This window comes from Heterodontus francisci, chromosome 24 (assembly GCF_036365525.1).
Source record: "Heterodontus francisci isolate sHetFra1 chromosome 24, sHetFra1.hap1, whole genome shotgun sequence".
Classification (NCBI taxonomy): Eukaryota; Metazoa; Chordata; class Chondrichthyes; order Heterodontiformes; family Heterodontidae; genus Heterodontus; species Heterodontus francisci.
Genome location: NC_090394.1, coordinates 74712327 through 74735880, shown reverse-complemented (window position 1 = coordinate 74735880; position 23554 = coordinate 74712327). Strand labels below are relative to the sequence as shown.

The 23554-nt window shown below is 46.6% G+C and overlaps 2 protein-coding genes across 2 annotated transcripts in view; one reads left to right on the top strand and one right to left on the bottom strand.

Moving 5' to 3' along the window:
• mettl9 (methyltransferase 9, His-X-His N1-histidine) overlaps positions 1-23554 on the top strand; it is a 43034-nt gene that overhangs the window by 17756 nt on the left and 1724 nt on the right. The gene's annotated exons all lie outside the window — the stretch shown is intronic.
• Positions 108-22332, bottom strand: LOC137383547 (immunoglobulin superfamily member 6-like). Its single transcript, XM_068056618.1, has 6 exons — positions 22190-22332; positions 17575-17937; positions 14913-15010; positions 13362-13418; positions 4925-5014; positions 108-1801 (listed from the first exon to the last, which is right to left on the bottom strand). The coding sequence occupies exons 1-6, from the start codon at positions 22257-22259 to the stop codon at positions 1745-1747; spliced, it is 735 nt and encodes a 244-aa protein (XP_067912719.1). The 5' UTR covers positions 22260-22332; the 3' UTR covers positions 108-1744.

Below are 23554 nucleotides of genomic sequence, written 5' to 3'. Positions count from 1 at the left end.
CGACCTTTAAATTGTGAATACTCAGCAGGTCTGGCAGTATCTGTGCAGAGAGAAGCAGAGTTAACGTTTCAGGTCAGAGAGTCGCCTTCAGAAGAGTTCAGATGAAGGGTCACTGACCCGAAACGTTAACTCTGCTTCTCTCTGCACAGATGCTGACGGACCTGCTGAGTATTTCCAGCACTTCCTGTTTTTATTTCAGATTTCCAGCATCTGCAGTATTTTGCTTTTAATTTATTATGACCTTTAAATTGTTTCTGACTGAACTATTCTGCAAAACCAGTGTGAGTAAACTGAGCAGGAAACGTAATCCTAGTGTCAATCTGGTTCAGAAAGAAATGGCACCCTTATTTAAACAGTCTCCCTACCGGATTCAATCTAGATTCCTTTCTCTTCCACAATAAATGCACCTTCTGTCAGCTGGGAGTGTGGGACTGTCCCGTTTATAAGTGAGTGTCCATCACTCTCACAACGTTGTCACTGGGCTGTTTAGTGCAGTGTTGTCCAGTCTGTCCGTCACTAGCCACATGTGGTCACTTGTTGGTCATGTGATTTCAATACTCCTATTTGCAGTGTGTATGCACGTGACCTTTAACCTTGTGCCTTTGTGTTAGTGAGATGAAAAGCTGAGAGTGCGCGAGTGAGTGTTTTTGATCGATGTGGTTGGTTTATTTCCTTACAACTGAGTGGCAGATGTTTATTGTGTAAATATCCACCTGTCAGGTACATTTACCTGTATTGTGCACGAGGGGTTTTTCTACTCAAACTAGTGCATGTGGCTAAAATGGTGTCACTATAGCGACACCTGTAGCTGGTCAGTGATTTCTATTGGACAACACGGGGTGAGTATACTGGCACTAAAACACTAGAGGAACAACGTCGCATAAAAATCCTCACTGCTAAAAACAGTCCCTTCAAAGGGCATTAACTAATTATTCTAAAAAAGTAATAATAAAGCAGTAGATTATGTGTTGCTCAACACTGCACTTTACTGAAATCTTAGTCATACTTCCAGCTGGCACAGGACAGGTTCTCTCCAATTCTGTTCCCATCAGTCACGGCATGACGTGGTCAGGTGATGGCTACTGTTGTCGAAAAGCTTTGTTCTCCCAAGTGCTTTTTAGAAATTCATTCAAGGTGCTGTCGAAGGAGCCTTGGTGAGTTGCTGCAGTGCATCTTGTGTATGGTGCACACTGCTGCTACTGTGCGTCGGTGGTGGAGGGAGTGAATGTTGAAGGTGATGGATGGGGTGCCAATCAAGTGGGCTGCTTTGTCCTGGATGGTGTTGAGCTTCTCGAGTGTTGTAGCTGTACCTTAGGGTTGTGTTGGGAACTAGTAAAACACCTCGGACTGTGGTAGGCAAACTGAGCAGCAGGTAACCCTGGAAATGAGGATGTTGGCCTTGACCTCCGAACAATCTGACCCTTGAACTGTTAGCGGTCAGCAATTCATAATAGGCTTCGGCTACTGGTCCGAATTCAACCAGTACAAAGAGTGGGTTGCAGTGTAGAACGACCGTGCTGTCTGGTTATGACAAGGTGACCGACCGCCCAGAGTAAAAAGCTACTCTATCCTGGACTTGAACACAGATCAAAATCTTAACAGAAGGGGGCTCATCTCCTCTATTATTGGCCGCTGGTTAATCTTGTTGATTGACTCTCCTTTATCTTCTTTTCTAGTTACGCAAAAGTCTGTTAACACTATTTTGAGCTGTTCATTCATGTCCCGTCCTTTGGTAATTGTACCCTCAGGCATTCTGATAGACGGTGTCATCGTGTTGAGCACAATCAGTTTGTGCCTCTTGCTACGAATACAAAGAACAGAATAGACATTGTTACACAGTCAGCATGTTAGAAAGAGCATTAAAGTAGCCTGCACCACAAACTTTCATCAACCTGGAGCGAACACAGGAGCATAACTCCGTCGAAACTTCCTCGGCTGTCTATGAGACTGAACCTAACCATGCTGAGATAAACTGGGACGGGACAATGGGAACATTTTTCAATGCAGGACTCAAGCTTCATATTGCTTTGGGTTAGATCAAGATCTTAGTCAAGCATGTTGGGGGAGTGCAATGAGGGGGGAGGGCAGTGAGGGTGGGTGAGGGGGGAAGGGCAGTGAGGGTGGGTGAAGGGGGAAGGGAAGTGAGGGTGGGTGAAGGGGGAAGGGCAGTGAGGGTGGGTGAAGGGGGAGGGCAGTGAGGGTGGGTGAAGGGGGAGGACAGTGAGGGTGGGTGAAGGGGGAAGGGCAGTGAGGGTGGGTGAAGGGGGAGGACAGTGAGGGTGGGTGAAGGGGGAAGGGCAGTGAGGGTGGGTGAAGGGGGAGGACAGTGAGGGTGGGTGAAGGGGGAAGGGCAGTGAGGGTGGGTGAGGGGGGAGGACAGTGAGGGTGGGTGAGGGGGGAGGACAGTGAGGGTGGGTGAGGGGGGAGGACAGTGAGGGTGGGTGAGGGGGGAGGACAGTGCGCGGAGGACTATGAGACACCCACCAAGTGTGTATCATAATTACTGCCACCCCCGACTTCCAGTCCATCTCCCTACCCTTGCAGAGCTGGGCATGCCCCAGGGAATTACCATGGAGGTAAGTTATCTTGCTGCCTGTGTGGCATGGATCTGTTGAGTGCCAACCTAATGTGCCATTGCCAAATTTACGTCTACCGTCCAAACTGTGACTGACTAAAGTGAAGCCATTTCAATGGGTCAGTCTATTGGAGAAGGGCCAGACATTCGGTGTAATAAAATCACACTCCTGTTATTGAAGTCAGGAGTGTGATGGAATACTCTCCACTTGCTTGGAGGGGTGCAGCTCCAATAACACTCGAAGCTCAACCAGGACAAAGCAGCCCGCTTGATTGGCACCCCGTCCACAAACATTCACCCTCAATGCAGCAGTGTGTACCATCTACAAGATGCACTGCAGCATCTCGCTGAGGCTCATTCAACAGCACCTTCCAAACCCGCGACCTCTACCGCCTAGGACAAGGGCAGTAGATACATCGGAACGCCACAACCTGCAAGTTCCCCTCCAACATCCACACAACATCCCGACTTGGAACTACATTGCCGTTCCTTCACTGTCGCTGGGTCAAAATCCTGGAACTCCCTTCTTATCAGCACTGTGGGTGTACGTACCCCACATGGACTGCAGCGGTTCAAGAAGGCAGCTCACCACCACCTTCTCAAGGGCAATTAGGGATGAGCAATAAATGCTGGCCTGGCCAGCGGCACCAACATTCTGGGAATGAATAAAAACAAATTGTTTCTCTCTGCTCACAGTTAAATCCTCAGGTCAGTTTTTCACCCATAACCATTGACTGCAGGGTATAATACTAAAACTGATGGGCAGGTTCAAGGGGACATTATAGATAATATGTGCCTCTGTCAGTTTTCTTGTCCTAGATTTCCCATTATTCTGGTCTCTGATGAGATTTAATTACTTATGGTGTGCATGGGATCTGCTGTGCAAACCTTTCCAGTGCCTGACAGAAGGTGAAGCTGAAAAGAGAGTGTCTCCTGACAACACAGAGCGTGCACAGAGCGATCGCCGATGTCATCAGTGCGTCTGAACATTTGCCAGCTTGCCGATATGAATCTGTGCATACACAGCAACATCACCGTGCAATGACATCAGAGAGTTGTCTCACCCCTCAATGGCCACAATCGCTACCTCTGTCCCCCCAACAATACCTGGTTCAGCCGCTCACTCCCCATCTCACTGCTGCCTCTCCTCGACCGCTCGCTCCCCACCTCGCTGCTGCCTCCCCTCGACCGCTCGCTCCCTACCTCACTGCTGCCTCTCCTCGACCACTCGCTCCCCACCTCGCTGTTGCCTCCCCTCGACCGCTCGCTCCCCACCTCGCTGTTGCCTCCCCTCGACCGCTCGCTCCCTACCTCTGCTGCCTCCCCTCGGCCACTCACTCCCCACCTCACTGCTGTCTCCCCTCGGCCGCTCACTCCCTACCTCACTGCTGCCTCCCCTCGGCCGCTCACTCCCTAACTCACTGCTGCCTCCCCTCGGCCGCTCACTCCCTACCTCACTGCTGCCTCCCCTCGGCCACTCGCTCCCTACCTCACTGCTGCCTCCCCTCGGCCGCTCACTCCCCACCTCACTGCTGTCTCCCCTCGGCTGCTCACTCCTACCTCACTGCTGCCTCCCCTCGGCCACTCGCTCCCTACCTCACTGCTGCCTCCCCTCGGCCACTCGCTCCCTACCTCACTGCTGCCTCCCCTCGGCTGCTCGCTTCCGGTCTTGCTGCTTCCCCACCTTGGCTGATCGTTCCCCACCACTAGGAGAAGCGGCGGGGAACAAGCAGCCAAGGGGTGACGGAGGGACCAGGGAGCGAGTGGCCGAGAGTGGGGAAGCAGTGAGGCCGGGAGCGAGCGGGCAGGGGCAAGTCGCGCAAGCGGCGAGTTGGGGGAGCAAGCGGCCGAGGAGATGCAGCAGCAAAGAGTAGTGGCGATTGCAGGAGGGAGAGGGATACTGGTGGGGTTGGAATGGAGGTGGCGATTGCAGCCTTTGAAGGGGTTTGGGTTTAATTCGTTTTGTGACAAATTGAGCAGTGCCATCTTTATTACTGGCAGCTGCCTGAGACATCACAGACAGTGACGTTTCAGTGGATGAGGCTGCATTTGCGCATGTGCCAGTACTGCGCCACCCAGTGGTTGCATTGTCAGCAAACGTAGCCCACTGAAAACTACCCCAAAGAGGCTTGTGTTATAAAACCTGAAGTAACTGATGTGGGGGGCCCAGTTTTAAATCTGTGCAAGTGATTGGTTTTGGAGTGAGTTAAAATCTCGCCTGGGGCTGTCAATGACTCAATTCAGCAGGAACCTGCTTTCTCTCATTCCAGTAAACTCTCTGTACAGAGTTTGTGATGAGATATAAACAGAGGCTGGATTCACTTGGATTCTCTCTTGTACTGTACTTACCAAAGTTGTCTCTTGGTTTTTATTTCTGTATTTTCTGTTGAACTCCCGTGCAAGTTCTTTGAAAGCTTGGCTTTTCTGCTCTTCATTAAGCTGTGTGCAGTGGACAGAAAATAGTCAGGTACAGAAGGGAAGGATGGAGGGACACAGTGAAAAAGTAAGACTTTCATTTCTATAGCGTCATTCACGATCTCGGGACGTCCCAAAGTGCTTTACAGCCAATGAAGTACTTTTTGAGGTGTAGTCACTGTTGTAATGTAGGGAAATGCAGCACCCAATTGGCACAGAGCAAGCTCCCACAAACAGTAATGTGTTAATGACTAAATGATCTGCTTTCTTCGAATGGATCCAGCGCAGAAGGAGGCCATTCGGCCCATTGTGTCCAGGCTAGCTCTCTGGAAGAGCAACTCACCTCGTCCCACTCCCCTGCCTTTTCCCCACAACCCTGCAAATTTTTTCTCTTCAGGTTATTATCCAATTCCCTTCTGAAAGCCTCTATTGAATCTGCCTCCACCACACTCTCAGGCTGTACATTCCACATCCTCACCACTCGCTGAGTAAAAATATTTTTTCCTTGTGTCGCTGTTGCTTCTTTTGCCAATCACCTTAAATCAATGTTTTCTTGTTCTCGCTCCCTCCACTAATGGGAACAGTTTCTCCCTACCTACTCTGTCCCACCCCTCATCATTTTAAACACCTCTATCAAATCTCCTCTCAACCTTCTCTCCTCTAAGGAGAACAGTCCCAGCTTCTCCAGTCTATCCACGTAACTGAAGTTCCTCAACCCTGGAGCCATTCTCATGAATCTTTTCTGCACCCTCTCTAATGCCTTCACATCCTTCCTAAAGTCTGTTGCCCAGAACTGGACACAAAACACTCCAGCTGAGGCCGAACCAGTGTTTGATACATGTTTATCATGACTTCCTTGTTTTTGTACTCTATGCCTCTATTTAAAAAGCCTGGGATCTGTGTGCTTTATTAACCACTTTCTCAACCTGCCCTGCCACCTTCAATAATTTGTGCACATATACCCCCCAGGTCCCTCTGCTCCTGCACCCCTTTAGAATTGTACCTTTTATTTTAGAACATAGAACAGTACAGCACAGTACAGGCCCTTCGGCCCACGATGTTGTGCCGAACCTTTAACCTACTCTAAGATCAAACTAACTACCTACCCTTCATTCTACTATCATTCATGTACCTATCCAAGAGTCGCTTAAATGCCCCTAATGTATCTGCTTCTACTACCACCGCTGGCAGTGCATTTCACGCACCCACCACTCTCTGTGTAAAGAACCTACCTCTGACATCTCCCCGAAACCTTCCTCCAATCACCTTAAAATTATGCCCCCTGGTGATAGCCCTTTCCACCCTGGGAAAAAGTCTCTGGCTATCCACTCTATCTATGCCTCTCATCATCTTGTACCCCTCTATCAAGTCACCTCTCATCCTTCTTCGCTCCAATGAGAAAAGCCCTAGCTCCCTCAACCTTTCTTCGTAAGACGTGCCCTCCAGTCCAGGCAGCATCCAGGTAAATCTCCTCTGCACCCTCTCTAAAGCTTCCACACCCTTCCTATAATGAGGCGACCAGAACTGAACACAATATTCCAAGTGTGGTCGAACCAGGGCCTTATAGAGCTGCAGCATAACCTCGCGGCTCTTAAACTCAATCCCCCTGTTAATGAAAGCCAACACACCATACGCCTTCTTAACAACCCTATCAACTTGGGTGGCAACTTTGAGCGATCTATGGACATGGACCCCAAGATCCCTCTGTTCCTCCACACTACCAAGAATCCTGTACTCCGCATTCAAATTCGACCTTCCAAAATGAATCACTTCACACTTTTCCAGGTTGAACTCCATCTGCCACTTCGCAGCCCAGCTCTGCATCCTGTCAATGTCCCATTGCAACCTACAACAGCCTTCCACACTATCCACAACTCCAGCAACCTTCGTGTCATCGGCAAACTTGCTAACCCATCCTTGCACTTCCTCATCCAAGTAATTTATAAAAATCACAAAGAGCAGAGGTCCCAGAACAGATCCTTGTGGAACACTACTGGTCACCGAGCTCCATGCTGAATACTTTCCATCTACTACCACCCTCTGACTTCTATGGGCCAGCCAATTTTGTATCCAGACAGCCAACTTTCCCTGAATCCCATGCCTCCTTACTTTCTGAATGAGCCTACCATGGGGAACCTTATCAAACGCCTTGCTAAAATCCATATACACCACATCCACTGCTCTTCCTTCATCATTTCCTTCCTTCATTTTATATTGCCTTTCCTCGTTCTTCCTACCAAATGAATCACTTCACGCTTCTCTACATTAAATCACTATTCTCACAATTCACAATACTTACAAGTTTTGTGTCATCTGTAAATTTTGAATTTGTGCCCTGTATAGGTCAAGTTTAGGTCATCAATATAGATCAAGAAAAGCAGAGGGCCCAACACTGACCCCTCGGGAACCCCACTATATACCTTCCTTCAGTCCGAAAAAGGACCAATCACCACCACTCTCTGTTTCCTGTCACTCAGCCAATTTCGTATCCATGTTGCTACTGTCCCATTTATTCCATGGGCTTTAGAGTCATTTACAGCACAAAAGGGGGACATTCGGCCCATCGGGTCCATGCCAGCTCTCCGCGGAGCTAGTCAGTCAGTCCCACTCCCCTACTCAATCCCCGTAGCCCTGCAAGTCTACCTCCTTCAAGTGGCCATCTAGTTCCCTTCTGAGGTCATTGTCTCCACTTCCACCACCCTTGTGGGCAGGGAGTTCCAGGTCATCACCATCCACTGCGTAAAAAAGTTCTTCCTCATATTCCCCCTGCATCTTTTGCCAAAAGCCTTCAATCTGTGTCCCCTAGTCCTTGTACCATGAGTTAATGGAACACTTTTTCCTTGTCTAACTTATTCAAGCCTGTCATAACCTTGTACATGTCTATTAAATCGCCCCTCAATCGCCTTTGTTTTTTACTTTATTTAGAGATACAGCACTGAAACAGGCCCTTCGGCCCACCGAGTCTGTGCCACCCAACAAACACCCATTTATACTAACCCTACAGTAATCCCATATTCCCTACCATCTACCTACATTAGGGGCAATTTACCTATCACCTGCAAGTCTTTGGCGGTGGGAGGAAACCGGAGCACCCAGCGGAAACCCACGCGGTCACAGGGAGAACTTGCAAACTCCGCACAGGCAGTACCCAGAACCGAACCCGAGTCCCTGGAGCTGTGAGGCTGCAGTGCTAACCACTGCGCCACTGTGCCGTCTAAGGAGAACAAACCCCAATTTTTCCAACCCAACTTGATCTGTTAGTTGAATAGAAATAAAATTTAAGTTCAAATTTCATAAAATAGAAATGTTTTTCAGCAGAAAATGGGCCTGCAATCAAAGTGATGCAACTGACAGGATAATAGGGCCCCAGAAATTCCATCATTATTTACCACATTTGACTTAAGTTAAGGCTGAAGCAAAGAGGAAGTTTACCTGCATGGTTTGTTAAAGCAGAAAGTGGTTGAGTTCACAGGCTTGGACAGAAGAAATTAGAAAATTCTTCTCAGCTGTGGCATCAAGAAAAGGTTCTGCAAATTTAACTTTCAGCAGTTTCAGGCAGGGAAATCTGCTTTCCATTCTTGTGTGAGCCCAGACTACAGGGTTCACAATGGCCAATCACATAGATGGACTCATGATGAAGGCAGAGTAGGAACAAGAGGAAAAGGAAATGACAGAAGCACTTTGAACACAGTTATTCCAAACAAGACCACTGAAAATGAGGTACCTTTCCAATGTAACCTAAATATCATGCTGAGCCCTCGATAGGCAATTTGACATACAGGCTCGAAACAAAAGCACTCCAGTCATCTTGTAATATTACTTATTTTTGGAGGTTGGGATGCGAATGGAACAGGTTAGATACAGAAAGCATCATCTCCACCCCAACAATACCTGCTTTAACCCCAACCACAGAGTACCAGCCTGGAGTTACAATTCCCCACTACAGCCCTGTGGTCTGTTCATTCAATGCTGCAAACTCATCCTGTATAAACTGAGTGGGGAGTAGGGAAACCTCGGATGTGTTACTGCTCAGACAGGGAAAGGTGGGGCAATTTAACCGATTCAAACTCTGATCCCAGAGGTAGAACAATGTTCCAACCCATACCATTAATCTTTAAGTTATCTTTTGCCATCAATATTGAAATTTTTATTGTGCAATTAAATGCTTTCAACAGAAGGCTTAAAGAAAGGATGCCCAGTTGAGAGGTAGAGCAACTTTAACACCCTTCCTCCTCCCTACACTTACAGCAAATACCACGTACAGCCACAACTGACACTCTGCTTCATGCAGACACAATTCTAACAGTGTAGGGGAGAAAAAGGAGTAAAAATGACCACCATTAACTCTGATGGTTATAAGTATGACTAGGTGCACTGAGTATTTAATTGACTTTGAGCATTTGCTACCTGTTTTTGACAAGATGTCACTAATAATGAATGGGAAGATGGTTTCCCAGGTTGTACAAATTTATGGCTAGAATTTCACGTCGTATCAAGAGACTTTTTTGTCCCATGACCAGCAGAATTCCTCGCCTCACTGGTCCAGGACACTTCAAAGCCCAATTTGGCCATGCCAAATTTTGAGAGGCAAGCCTTTTTCCTTCACCTACACCTTCCAGTTCGCTGGGAGGCAAAAACAAATTAGACGAGCCAGTAGTTCCTAAAGGACTGCTGCTCACCATTAAAAGGAGAGGTCAGTACTGTGAAGCAGCCTAGTAGCTTAGTTGTTTAATAGCCAAATGGTGTGAGCCTCCATGTATGATTTGGAGTCTGCATTTATTTACTCTGCTTCCTCCACCCATCAGCTTGGCTTTCTAGTTTAAGAGGCAAAGTGATCTTTGACTCCAAAGAGCAGGAAATGCAGAGTACCATCTGCTACAGGACCAAGCCCAGAACAATATTCTGTCTCAAATACTGTCACTAGTGCAATTAAAACCTTGGGAACCCAGTTACATCAATCAGTCTGTTGGTGCAGGATGTGACACACTGTGTAATCGTGTGAAACAGCAGTGAGTGATCTTCTACAATCAGAGATGGGAGTAAGGTCTGATGAAGCAGCCTCCTCTTAAGGTGTCCACTCAGGAATAATCCACTCAGAGAATAGGCCAGTGCTGACAGCCGTGGCCTCGGGTATTAATAGCACCATCACATGTTTGCTGACAAGTCTGTTGTGTGGCACTTTATCAAATGCCTTTTGGAAGTCCAGGTACACCACATCAACCGCATTACCCTCATCAACCCTCTCTGTTACCTCATCAAAAAACTCAAGCAAGTTAATTAAACACGATTTGCCCTGAACAAATCCGTGCTGGATTTCCTTAACTAATCCACATTTGTCCAAGTGACTGTTAATTTTGTCCTGAATTATCATTTCTAAAAGCTTTCCCACCACTGAGGTGAAACTGATTGGCCAGTAGTTGCTAGGCTTGTCCTTGCATCCATTTTGAACATTTGTAATTCTCCTGCCTCTGGTACCACCCCTATATCTGAGGAGGATTGGAAGATTATGGCCAGTGCCTCCACAATTGCCACCCTTGCTTCCCTCAGCATCCTGGGATGCATTTCATCTGGCCCTGGTGACTTGTCAACTTTAAGCACATTGAATACCTCCTCTTTATCAATTTTTAGCCCATCCAGTGTCTCAAACACCTCTTTCATTATGACTTTGGTAGCATCTTCTTCCTTGGTAAAGTCAAATACAAAGTTCTCATTTAGTACCTTAGCCACGCCCCCTGCCTCCATGTATAAATCCCCTTTTTGGTCTCACTCCTCCTTTCACCACCATTTTAGTATTTATATGCCTGTCGAAGACTTTTGGATTCCCTTTTAGGTTAGCTGCCAGTCTCTTCTCATACTCTCTCTTTGTTTCTCTTGCTACTTTTTCACTTACCCTCTGAACTTTATATATTTAGCCTGGTTCTCAATTGTATTATCTACCTGATATTTGTCATCTACACCCTTTTTCTGCTTCATCTTACTCTCTCTCACTGTCATCACCTAGGGAGCTCTGGATTAGTTTGTCCGACCTTTCCGCCGTGTGGGAATGTACCTCAACTGTACTTGAACGATCTCCTCTTTGCAGGCAGCCCATTATTCCATTATAATTTTGCCGGCTAATCTTCGATTCCAATTTACCTGGGCCAGATCTGTTCTCAGCCATTGAAGTTGGCCCTCCCCATATTAATTATTTTTACTCATTTAGTGATATTTGTAGAGGGATAAATATTAGTCCCAGGACATCAGGTGGAACACCCTGCTCTTCTTCAAAGTAGTGCCTTTTACATCCACCCAAGGGGGCAAATGGGGCCCCGGTTTAACATTTCATCTAAAAGACGGCACCTCTGGCAGTCTGGCAATCCATCAGTACTGCACTGGGAGTGTCAGTCTAGATTTTTGTGCTCAAGTCTCTGGAGTGGGGCTTGAACCCACAACCTTCTGAGAGGGCAGACTGCTACTCACTGAGCCACAGCTGACACTGGCTTAAAGAGGAGGATAGGCACAGCTTGATCTTTCGATATCTGAGTATAAATGAGGGTTATTAGACCCTGAACGAAAGGGTCTGCATTTATATAGCACCATTCACCCACTCGGGGCCATCCCAAAGCTTCAAAGCTGATTTGTTACTTCTTGAAACGCAGTAACAAAGGCAGCAGCCAATTGCTGCACAGTAAGAGCCCAACAAACCGTGAAAGAGCTAAATGACGAGTTGATCTGTTTTGGTTTTTTGCAGCTTTTGATTGAGGGAAGGATTGTCGGGCTGGTAGGGAGGAAGCTACAACACTGGCATCTATCCTGCAATGTGGAAAATTGTCCAGGTATGTCCTGTACAGAAAAAGCAGGACAAGTCCAACCCGGCCAATTACCGCCCCATCAGCCTACTCTCAATCATCAGTAAAGTGATGGAAGGTGTCATCAACAGTGCCATCAAGCGACACTTGCTTAGCAATAACCTGCTCAGTGATGCTCAGTTTGGGTTCCGCCAGGGCCACTCAGCTCCTGATCTCATTACAGCCCTGGTTCAAACATGGACAAAAGAGCTGAACTCGAGGTGAGATGAGTGACTGCCCTTGATATCAAGGCAGCATTTGACCGAGTATGGCATCAAGGAGCCCGAGCAAAATTTAAGTCAGTGGGAATTGGGGAAAACTCTCCACTGGTTGGAGTCATACCTAGCGCAAAGGAAGATGGTTGTGGTTGTTGGAGGTCAATCATCTGAGCTCCAGGACATCACTGCAGGAGTTCCTCAGGGTAGTGTCCTAGGCCCAACCATCTTCAGCTGCTTCATCAATGACCTTCCTTCAATCATAAGGTCAGAAGTGGAGATATTCGCTGATGATTGCACAATGTTCAGCACCATTCGCGACTCCTCAAATACTGAAGCAGTCCGTGTAGAAATGCAGCAAGACCTGGACAATATCCAGGCTTGGGCTGATAAGTGGCAAGTAACATTCGCGCCACACAAGTGCCAGGCAATGACCATCTCCAACAAGAGGGAATCTAACCATCTCCCCTTGACATTCAATGGCATTACCATCGCTGAATCCCCCACTATCAACATCCTAGGAGTTACCATTGACCAGAAACTGAACTGGAGTAGCCATGTAAATACCGTGGCTACAAGAGCAGGTCAGAGGCTAGGAATCCTGAGGCGAGTAACTCACCTCCTGACTCCACAAAGCCAGTCCACCATCTACAAGGCACAAGTCAGGAGTGTGATGGAATACTCTCCACTTGCCTGGATGGGTGCAGCTCCAACAACACTTAAGAAGCTCGATACCATCCAGGACAAAGCAGCCCGCTTGATTACCACCCCATCTACAAACATTCACTCCCTCCACCACCGACACACAGTGGCAGCAGTGTGTACCATCTACAAGATGCACTGCAGCAATGCACCAAGGCTCCTTAGACAGCACCTTCCAAGCCCGCGACCTCTACCAACTAAAAGGACAAGGGCAGCAAATGCATGGGAACACCACCACCTGCAAGTTCCCCTCCAAGTCACACACCATCCTGACTTGGAACTATATCGCCATTCCTTCACTGTCGCTGGGTCAAAATCCTGGAACTTCCTTCCTAACAGCACTGTGGACTGCAGCGGTTCAAGAAGGCAGCTCACCACCACCATCTCAAGGGCAAATAAGGATGGGCAATAAATGCTGGCCTGGCCAGTGACGCCCACATCCCATGAATGAATAAAAAAACAAGTGGGGGAGGCGTGGTCATTCCCTGCTCCCCCAGTGTCCTGACCAGCATTCTGTCCCTGTGGGATCTTTACTGTCCACCAGTCTAGGCAGACCGGGCCTCCATTTTAATACTGCACCTAAAAGGATAATGCATTAATAATAGAAGGGAAATAATATCTACATACATCGTTGCTGCTGTGCTTGGGGGAGGAATTAGCTTGTCTTGTTGCTTTGATGGTTTGCTGTGGAAAGATAAAGGCAGGTGAGATATTTCATTCACCTTTGTTACACATTTTCACAAGTACAGTCCCCACCACTTAAACTACCCACATCAGGCAAATAGCAGGAACCAATTTCTGTTTATGGTTATTGTCAATTACAGCATGTTAAGCAGGCCAATAGTTTCGGGCAGCACTGGTTATGTTGCTAGACGAGTAACCCAGAGGCCGGTGAGTTTGAGAATTTGAATGCAGCTTAAGACAAAAAAAAAACTTGGAAATAAAAAGCTGTTCTCCGTAAACGTGACCATGAGGCTGTTGGATTGTTGTAAAAACCCAGCTGGTTCACTGTTATCCCTAAAGGAAGGAAATCTGCCGTCCTTACCCGGTCTGGGCCTGAACGTGACTTTCGTCCCACACCAATGTGATTGGCTCTTAAGTGGCCTAAAAAGCCACTGCATTGCACCCCATCTTCTCAGGGCAACTAGGGATGGGGAATAAATTGTGGCCTTGCCAGCAACGCCCACATCCTGAGAATTAACATGTTAAAAACATATTTGCAACAATGGTATCATTTTAAAGGGGGTGCAGGAACTGAGATACCTGGGAGTTCACATAGACAAGTTTTTAGAGGTGGCGCAGTGGTTAGCACCGCAGCCTCACAGCTCCAGTGACCCGGGTTCAATTCTGGGTACTGCCTGTGTGGAGTTTGCAAGTTCTCCCTGTGTCTGCGTGGGTTTCCTCCGGGTGCTCTGGTTTCCTCCCACATGCCAAAGACTTGCAGGTTGATGGGTAAATTGGCCGTTATAAATTGCCCCTAGTATAGGTAGGTGGTAGGGAAGTATAGGGACAGGTGGGGATGTGGTAGGAATATGGGATTAGTGTAGGATTAGTATAAAGGGGTGGTTGATGGTCGGCACAGACTCGGTGGGCCGAAGGGCCTGTTTCAGTGCTGTATCTCTAAACTAAACTAAACAAGTTGAGAAAGCTTTTCAAAGAAATAACATACAGGATCCATGACTTTATAAATGGAGACATCGAGTACTAAAGCAAGGAATTTATGGTAAACCTTTTATAAAACACTGGTTCAGCTCCAACTGGAGTATTGTGGCCAGTTCTGGGCACCACACTTTAAGAAGGCACCCGGGCCTGGGAGAGGATGTGAAGGAGATTTACTGGAATGGTTCCAGGGATGAGGGATTTCAGTGATGTGGAGAGACTGGGATTGTTTTCCTTAGAACAGAGAAGGTTAAGGGGAGATTGAATAAAGGTGTTAAAAAATTTTTTGAGGGATTTTGATAAGAGTAAGTAAGGACAAACTGTTTCCATTGGCAGGAAGGAGGGTAATAAATGCTGGCCTTGCCTGCAATGCCCACGTCCTGAGAGTTAATTTAAAGTAAAAACCCTAAGCTGCCACAAAATTCCTTCCTCTTTGTGCTTGTTTATTTCCCGTCTCCGGGTTTGCTCTCCTGCTGTGAATGGCAATTGAGAAGTTAAAATGGGCTGTCGGAATCTTACTATGAGGAGGATGGTGATGCAGATGGCATACAGGAGGAAAATGATTATCAGTGTCGATTGGAGCCATAGATCTGATCCCATGATGCTATTTCCGTATTCTGCAATGAAAAATAAACAGATGTCTGTTATTTAATCTCTACTGGAACATATTAATCATCGGCCAGAAACTGCTGAGCTTATTTTATTTTATCTTGTCATTGTAATTTGTTTTGTCACCTTCCTGTGCTCACTGTTGTCACTGTTGCATCTGGTCAGTATGGGAAGATGGCCGCTTGACGAATGTGTTCCGTTTATCTGAACCTACGAAGGGTGGTGGTGAGAACCAGCTCGGAGTGGCCCAGCTCGGAGTGGCCCAGCTCGGAGTGGCCCAGCTCGGAGTGGCCCAGCTCGGAGTGGCCCAGCTCGGAGTGGCCCAGCTCGGAGTGGCCCAGCCCGGAGTGGCCCAGCCCGGAGTGGCCCAGCCCGGAGTGGCCCAGCCCGGAGTGGCCCAGCTCGGAGTGGCCCAGCTCAGACACAGGGCAGACAGGAGGCAGGAGCCAAGGGTGGAGGAATTACATAGAAACAACAGCACAGAAACAGGCCATTTGGCCCAACTGGTCTGTGCTGGCCTTTTTATGCTCCACACATGCTGCTTCCCACTCTCCATCTAATCCTATCAGCATATCCTTCTATTCCTTTCTCCCTTCTGCGTTTATCCAGCTTCCCCTTACATGCTATTCACCTCAACTACTCCCTGTGATAGTGAGTCCATTCTCATCACACACTAAAGAAGTTTCTCCTGAATGCCTTATTGGATTTATTAGTGACTATCTTATATTTATGACCGTCCCCCACAAATGGAAGCATCTTCTCTACGTCTACCCCATCAAACTCTTTCATAATCTTAAAGACTTTTGTTAGGTCACCCTCAACCTTTTCCTTTCCACCAAAAAGAGCCCCAGTTTATTTAGTCTTTTCTGATGGCTGTAACCTCCCAGTTCTGGTGTCACCTTTGTAAATTACTCCAGTGCCTCGGTGTCCTTTTTGTAACATAGAGACCAGAACTGTACACAGTCCCACATAACTTGGTGTGTGTCAGTGAAATCCCAGTCAGCGTGTAATTAACATCCCAATGTTAACTGCAGATCAATACTCTGTTCAGACGCTAGTGTGTGTTTTCGTAAGTGAATGAAAAGATACATCTCACATGAAGTCGATCAACGGCCGTGAAACTCAATGCAAACGGACACTCCCCAAATAAAAAAACACTTATTGAGACCTGAATAACCTGCATGGTAAAATATACAAGAGGCATTCTTAAACCACGGACACTCTCAAATTTCAAACTAGAAACAGCCTTCTCTGTACCGAGCCCTTTAAGCAACTTCAAGCATGCAATGCACAAGTTAGGATGTAACGGTAACTTATATCTTACAAATGGAGGCCATTATCTTTTCAATGATACAACTTGCCAAATATACATTGTAACTTTTTTTTTTATTGCCAACCATATAGACTTCATAATGTGCAATGCTTCTCTGGGAACACAGGAATAGAAGGCGGCCATTAGTCCCTTGAGCCTGTTCTGTCATTCAGTGCGATAATGGTTGATCTATGATCTTACTCCACGTACCCACCTTTGCCCCATATCCCTTAATACCTTTGGTTAACAAAAATCTAACAATCTGAGTTTTAAAATGATCAATTAATGGCATCAGTTGCCATTTGTGGAAGAGCGTTCCAAACTTCTGCCACCCTTTGTGTGTACAAGTGTTTCCTAATTTCACTCCTGAAAGGTCTGGCTCTAATTTTTAAACTCTGCCCCTTAGTCCTAAACTCCTTAACTAGCAGAAATAGTTTTGCTCTATTTTTCCTATCAGTTCCCCTTAATATCTTGAAAACTTTGATCAAATCACCCCTTAACCTTCTAAATTCCAGAGAATACAACCCTAGTCTGTGTAACCCCTCCCTGTAGCTTAACCCTTGGAGTCCAGCTATCATGCTGGTAAACCTATGCTACACTCCCTCCAAGGCTAGTACATCCTCCATAAGGTGTCCAGAACTGTTCACAGTAACTCCAGTATAGTCTAACCAGGTCTTTGTATAGCTGAAGCATGACTTCTATCCCTTTTTATTCTAGACCTCTAGATATAAAGTTCAGAATTCCATTAACCTTTTTGATTATTTTCTGTACCTGTTCAAGACATTTTAATGATCTGTGGTATCTGGGCCACCCAAGTCTCTTTGGACCTTTTTTCTGGCTTTTCATCATTTTGAAAATATTCTGTTCTAGCCTTTTTAGATCCAAAGTGAATGACCTCACATTTGGTTACGTTGGTTATGTGGCTTTCTATCCCATCATTGAGTCAGTGAATAGTAGAGGCCCCAACACAGATCCTTGTGGGAAACCCCCAGTCACATCCTGCTATCTCCCCATTATCCCGACTCTCTATCTGCTTCCACTCAGCCAATTTTCTAACTAGGTTAATAATTTGCAGACAGTTCCACCTACTGCCCTTCCCCCGCCATCCATTTTCCACAGTTTTTGCTCCTTCACTTAATCTGTCCAAATGTTTCCAAAAGTGCACAGGAAGATGCAATGTTTACACAATATGTTACTGCAATGGTGTCCACTGCATTGTTGCTGAGTCAATTTCTAGGAAACCTCAAACTTGCGACTAACCTCTGACCACCAGTGTTGTGCCACTTCCCAATTGTTTGGACTTGACTGAGGAGGAACTCTGGAAGGCAACACCACAGTAATACACACCACTGTCAGTGTGGATCACATGCTGAACTCTCAAGGTGGCGTCACCTGTGGAAATTGAGCTGGGAAGAGTAAACTTCCCCGGAGTCTCCGTACTTGAACAGTGTCCCAAACACAGATTTCTCGTTTTGTTGACGTTGATCTTGAACCATAGCACTTTAGCAGAACCTGAGCAATTGACAGCAGTGAAGGTGCACCCGATGGTCATGTTGTTGGTTGAGAGTTGTTCAATGAAAGGTTCTTGCTTGACTGTTACTGTACATCCTTGAGCAGCAAATCCTGTTGAGAATAAACGTTACATTTCATTCCACCTTTACTTGCTGCTGAATTTTAAATGTTAAACATGCTATGAGAAAAGATCATTCAGACCGTTCAAGCTTGGGCTGATAAGTGGCAAGTAACATTCGTGCCACACAAGTGCCAAGCAATGACCATCTCCAACAAGAGAGAATCTAACCATCTCCCTTTGACATTCAATGGCATTACGATTGCTGAATCCCCCACTCTCAACATCCTGGGGGTCACCATTGACCAGAAATTGAACTGGAGTAGCCATATAAATACCATGGCTACAAGAGCAGGTCAGATGCTAGGAATCCTGTGGCGAGTAACTCACCTCCTGTCTCCCCAAAGTCTTTCCACCATCTAAAAGGCACAAGTCAGGAGTGGGATGGAATACTCTCCACTTGCCTGGATGGGTGCAGCTCCCACAACACTCAAGAAGCTCGACACCATCTAGGACAAAACAGCCCGCTTGATTGGCACCCCATCCACAAACATTCACTCCCTCCACCACTGACGCACAGTGGCAGCAGTGTGTACCAGCAACTCACCAAGGCTCCTTAGACATCACCTTCCAAACCCGTGACCTCTACCAGCTGGAAGGGCAAAGGCAGCAAATACATGGGAACACCACCACCTGCAAGTTCCCCTCCAAGTTACACACCATCCTGACTTGGAACTATATCGCCGTTCCTTCACTGTCGCTGGGTCAAAATCCTGGAACTCCCTTCCTAACAGCACTGTGGGTGTACCTACCCCACATGGACTGCAGCGGTTCAAGAAGGCAGCTCACCACCACCTTCTCCAGGGCAATTAGGGATGGGCAATAAATGCTGGCCTGGCCAGCGATGCCCACATCCCCATAAATGAATGAAAAAAGGAACAAGTTACATTGACAGAGTATGAGTCAATGCTAAGGCCAGTTCTGGTCTATGGCATGCAGTTTGTTCGTTATACCTGAAAAATGATGGGGATATGGTAAGGGTTCAGAGAAAGGTGACCCTATGTCTCCAGGCCTTAGCAGGCTGGATTGAGAATCCCGTGACTAAACTTACTTTCACTGGTGGTAAGAAGTTGTTTTCATTCGTTTATGGGATGTGGGCATCGCTGGCAAGGCCAGCATTTATTGCCAATCCCTAATTTCCCTAAAATCCCTAACCAAGATGGTGTGTGGCTTGGAGGGGGTGTGGTGATGTTTTCATGTGTCTGCTGTCTTTGTCCTTCCTGGTGGTAGAGGTCACAGGTTTGGAAGGTGCTGTCGAAAGAGCCTTGGGGAATTGCTGCAGTGCATCTTGTAAATGGTATACATTGCTGGCCCTGTGCACCATTGGTGAAGGGAATGAAAGTTTGTGGATGGGGTGCTGATAGAACAACCGTGAGCCGTGCAGGTGTTAATCTCACGTTATGTTGTTGAGGGGTACAGTCTCCATGGAAAAGTGTTAGAAAAATTGGCTACAAATGCTTGATATAAGGACACAATTGGCATTGAAATGCATCTTTGTGACCTCTCCAACAGCTTTGTGATACAGTCCGTGTTAGTTGTACACTGATTCACAGATCCCAGGTCTGTGCTGAGGGGGGATGCGGGGAGAAGGAGGAAGAAAGGGATTAAACAAACCAGGGTTCTTACCCTTGCTCGCTCTGCAGTGACCCTCTACCAGTAGTGCGCATGTCCAGTGAGGGCGAGGATTAAGCTCAGAACTGATGCCCCCACCACCCCCCCCCCCCACCCCGAATAGCCAGTGACACTTGGCATCTAAGCTCACGCACGAAGAATGACGTGGGAAGAGCCGTTCGACATAAGAAATAGGAGCAGGAGTAGGCCATTCAGCCCCTCAAGCCCATCCCCACCATTCAATAAGATCATGGCTGATCTGCCCCAGGCCTCAACTCCTCTTTCGGGCCGGCTCCGCATAACCCTCGACTCCCCGAGTTTTCAAAAATCTGTCGACCTCCTCCGTAAATACAGTGAGTGATCCAGCATCCACAACCTCTGTGAGGTAGAGAATTGGGTTGCTGCCATCAAGGGGAATTTTTGACAATGCTTTTTTTCAGGAAGGCAGTGGGTTTATGTGGGCAGAAGTTATGCAATCATACATATAGCAGAATTGAGTTCCTGGCATTGAACTACACTTGTGTATAAATAGAGAAATATTGTGCAATTGAGGAAGAGAGGACATGTATCTGCCGAACTAATTAATTTTAGTGTTAATTATATCCAATACTCATACAAACATTTTTGCCAGATGTCAATTAATAGCCTGATTGGACCACAGTGTCTTTTCTAAGAGAAAAGCACCTGTCCCAGTTTTCTCATTGCTTCCTATTTCAGTTATAGTCTTTATAGCAAATCTGGTTCAGAATTTTGTCGTTTGTTGATGAAAGTTTTTGTGAAATATTTTTTGTCCTCGCTGAGTAATTCACAAGCAGCCAGCTCCAGCTGAAATATTTTTGTTCCAGAAATTATTCCATCTACCTGGTCAGAAATCATTTTAAAAAGTGTTTTATCTTTTAAAATGAATGATAGAATCGTTACTGTGCAGAAGGAGGCCATTCGGCCCATCATCTCCACACTGGCTCTCTGAATCAGCAACTCCCTCAGTTCCATTCCCCTGCCTTCTCCCCATAACCCTGCACATTCTTCTTTTTCATATAATTGTCTAATTCCCTTTTGAATGCTTCAATTGAACCTGCCTCCACCACGTTCTCAGGCAGCGCATTCCAGACCTTAACCACTCGCTGCGTGAAAAAGTTTTTCCTCATGTCACTTTTGCTTCTCTTACCAAATACCCCAAATCTGTGTCCTCCCATCCTCAATCCTGTCACCAGTGGGAACAGTTTCTCTCTAACCACTCCACCCAGACCCCCCATGATCCCAAATACCTCCATCAAATCACCTCTCAGCCTTCTCTTCAAGGAAAACAGTCCCAACCTCTCCAATCTATATTCACATCTGAAATTCCTCATCCCTGGAACCATTCCCGCGAATCCTCTCTGCACCCTCTCCAATGCCCCCACGCCCCTCCCGAAGTGTAGCGCGCAGAACCGGATGCAACACTCCAGCTGAGGCCAAACAAGTGTCTTTATACATTGCTGTGGGTCTGGAGTCACATGTTGGCCAGACCAGGTAAGGACAGCAGATTTCCTTCCCGAAAGGACATTAGTGAACCAGATGGGTTTTTACGACAATCGGTGATAGTTTCATGGCACCATTACTGAGACTCGCTTTCAATCCCCAATTTGTCCTAATTAATTGAATGGTAATATATGCTTAGAGGCACAAGGCAAGGCTAGAATAGGTATTGATTACTTTGCATTGATATTTACTAAGGAAGAGAATTTTTTTTTTCGTTCATGGAATGAGGGTGTTGCTGGCTAGGCCAGCATTTATTGTCCATCCCTAATTGCCCTTGAGAAGGTGGTGGTGAGCTGCCTTCTTGAACAGCAGTAGTCTTCCGGGTGTAAGTACACCTGCAGTGCTGTTAGGAAGGGAGTTCCAGGATCTTGACTCAGCGACAGTGAAGGAACGGCGATATAGTTCCAAGTCGGGATGGTGTGTGACTTGGAGGGGAACTTGCAGGTGGTGATGTTCCCATGCATCTGCTGCCCTTGTCCTTCTAGTTGGTAGAGGTCACGGATTTGGAAGGTGCTGTCTAAGGAGCCTCGGTGCGTTGCTGCAGTGCATCTTGTAGATGGTGCACACTGCTGCCACTGTGCGTCGGTGGTGGAGGGAGTGAATGTTTGTAGATGGGATGCCAATCAAGTGGGCTGCTTTGTCCTGGATGGTGGCGAGCTTCTTGAGTGTTGTTGGAGCTGCACTCATCCAGGCAAGTGGAGAGTATTCCATCACACTCCTGACTCGTGCCTTGTAGCTGGTGGACCAATCAGTGTAGAATGTTGAGCTAGTTTCTGACTATGCAGTCTAGGAAGGTTATAAGTTTGACCCCAGTCTGTGCTGGGTTAGTTGGTCGCGGGGGAGGGGATGGTAGAGACACCGCAGTATTGCCCCTGAGCTAGGAAGCATCATCATTAGTCCAGGTTTTCCCACTCACAGTAACTCCTCACTGTCACTGAGCACAACAGGAATCAGCTTTACGATGATGTCCCTCATGGTTAATTTGCCGTACTTGTGCTCAGTGTCTAAGTACCTAAGAGATGTTGCAATCCATTCAATACCACCCCATCATAAAGTAGGGTTTTCATTGGGAGTGGGCGATTGTAGAGTAAAATGAGCTGAAGTGTTTCCTACCTGCTATGGGAAGACTGGCAGCTTGAAGGTAAAGGAAGAGAATCTTTCCAAGTCTCTTTGAAAGCGCCATTGTTCAGCTGCTTCGAGCTGAACTTGAGAACTCTGCGTGCCTGTTCCTGTTGGGAAATAATTTACTTTCTGAAGCTGCTGCTGAAACATTACTGGGAGAGGAAGTTGTCAGAGAGCATGTGTCTCTGAGAGTGAGTATTCATGTCCTTTTGCAAACGCTGCACAATAATGATTGACTCAGTGTTGCATGAGAGGCACAATGTGAAAACATTGAGGTGTTAAGATTTGACTCATATCCTTAATTCTGTGAGCCAGTGTATAGATTATCTCAATGAGGGTCTGTATGTAAATCCTTTGTATGGGCTATGTATGTTTGTGTTTTTATGTGTACATAGGCTTTACTATAGTTTGTGCATGGATTATCGGTGCTATGTATCCATATAGATTCTCTGCCTGCAGATTGTATGGATTATGGATGCTTGTGCATGTATAGACTCCCTGTAGATTGTGTTGGGTACGTAACCAGATTGAATGAATTGTGTGCGAGAGTTATTGTGACGCAGTTACATGCTGTATTTGTGTGTAGATTTATTGTCTCCTGTCATGACTTGTGTTACAAATCAACAAGTAAGTAGTTTGCATTCAACATTTTGTCTTGTGGAAGTAAAATTGCTTTTAAAGTTATTTACCCAGATTGTTTTTTTTGAATTGCTGATGTGCAGTCCCCAAAGTTTATAAAGGACATTGGATTCTGGAGCAGGAGTTGAATTTATCTCACTTTTCCCAGTTTTTCCCTTAAGGTCTGTTCCTGGGTAACAGGTTCTGCGGGCTCCATTTCCTCTTCCTCTGCACACCTAACTGATTATTTCTATACATAAGCACACAGTGCTGGGAGGCAATTCCACTCTGGAGAGAATCACAACCGAGTCCAATTGTCACAAAATGTCATGTTAATGGCAGATGAGGAAGGCCATTCAGCCCATCTTAATACCATCCATCCAGAGAGACCCTACACTGCATAAGGGCAGGGTCACTAACCCGAAACGTTAACTCTGCTTCTCTTTCCACAGATGCTGCCAGACCTGCTGAGTGATTCCAGCATTTCTTGTTTTTGTTTCAGATTTCCAGCATCCGCAGTATTTTGCTTTTATTTAAGGGAAGCATCTAGTTGTCTGTTAAAAGATTCCTCGGTTTCTGCCTTCACTCAGAGTCCATTCCACATGTTGACTACTCTTTGAGGCTGACTCAGTCCGAAATTTACCTTTGTCCTATTTTGACTCCATGGCCCCTTATCCTACTCAGTTTGATTTCAAATAATAATCTGCATTAACTTTACCAATGCCCTTAACTATTGTA

Excerpts from the sequence above, each read along its gene's own strand:
- LOC137383547 (XM_068056618.1), bottom strand. The coding sequence starts at position 22,259 with ATGGCGCTTTCAAAGAGACTTGGAAAGATTCTCTTCCTTTACCTTCAA. Across the intron at positions 17,938-22,189 it reads TGCCAGTCTTCCCATAGCAG|GATTTGCTGCTCAAGGATGT; the intron begins GTAGGAAACACT and ends TATTCTCAACAG. Across the intron at positions 5,015-13,361 it reads CCAAGCACAGCAGCAACGAT|CTTAATGAAGAGCAGAAAAG; the intron begins GTATGTAGATAT and ends CACTGCACACAG.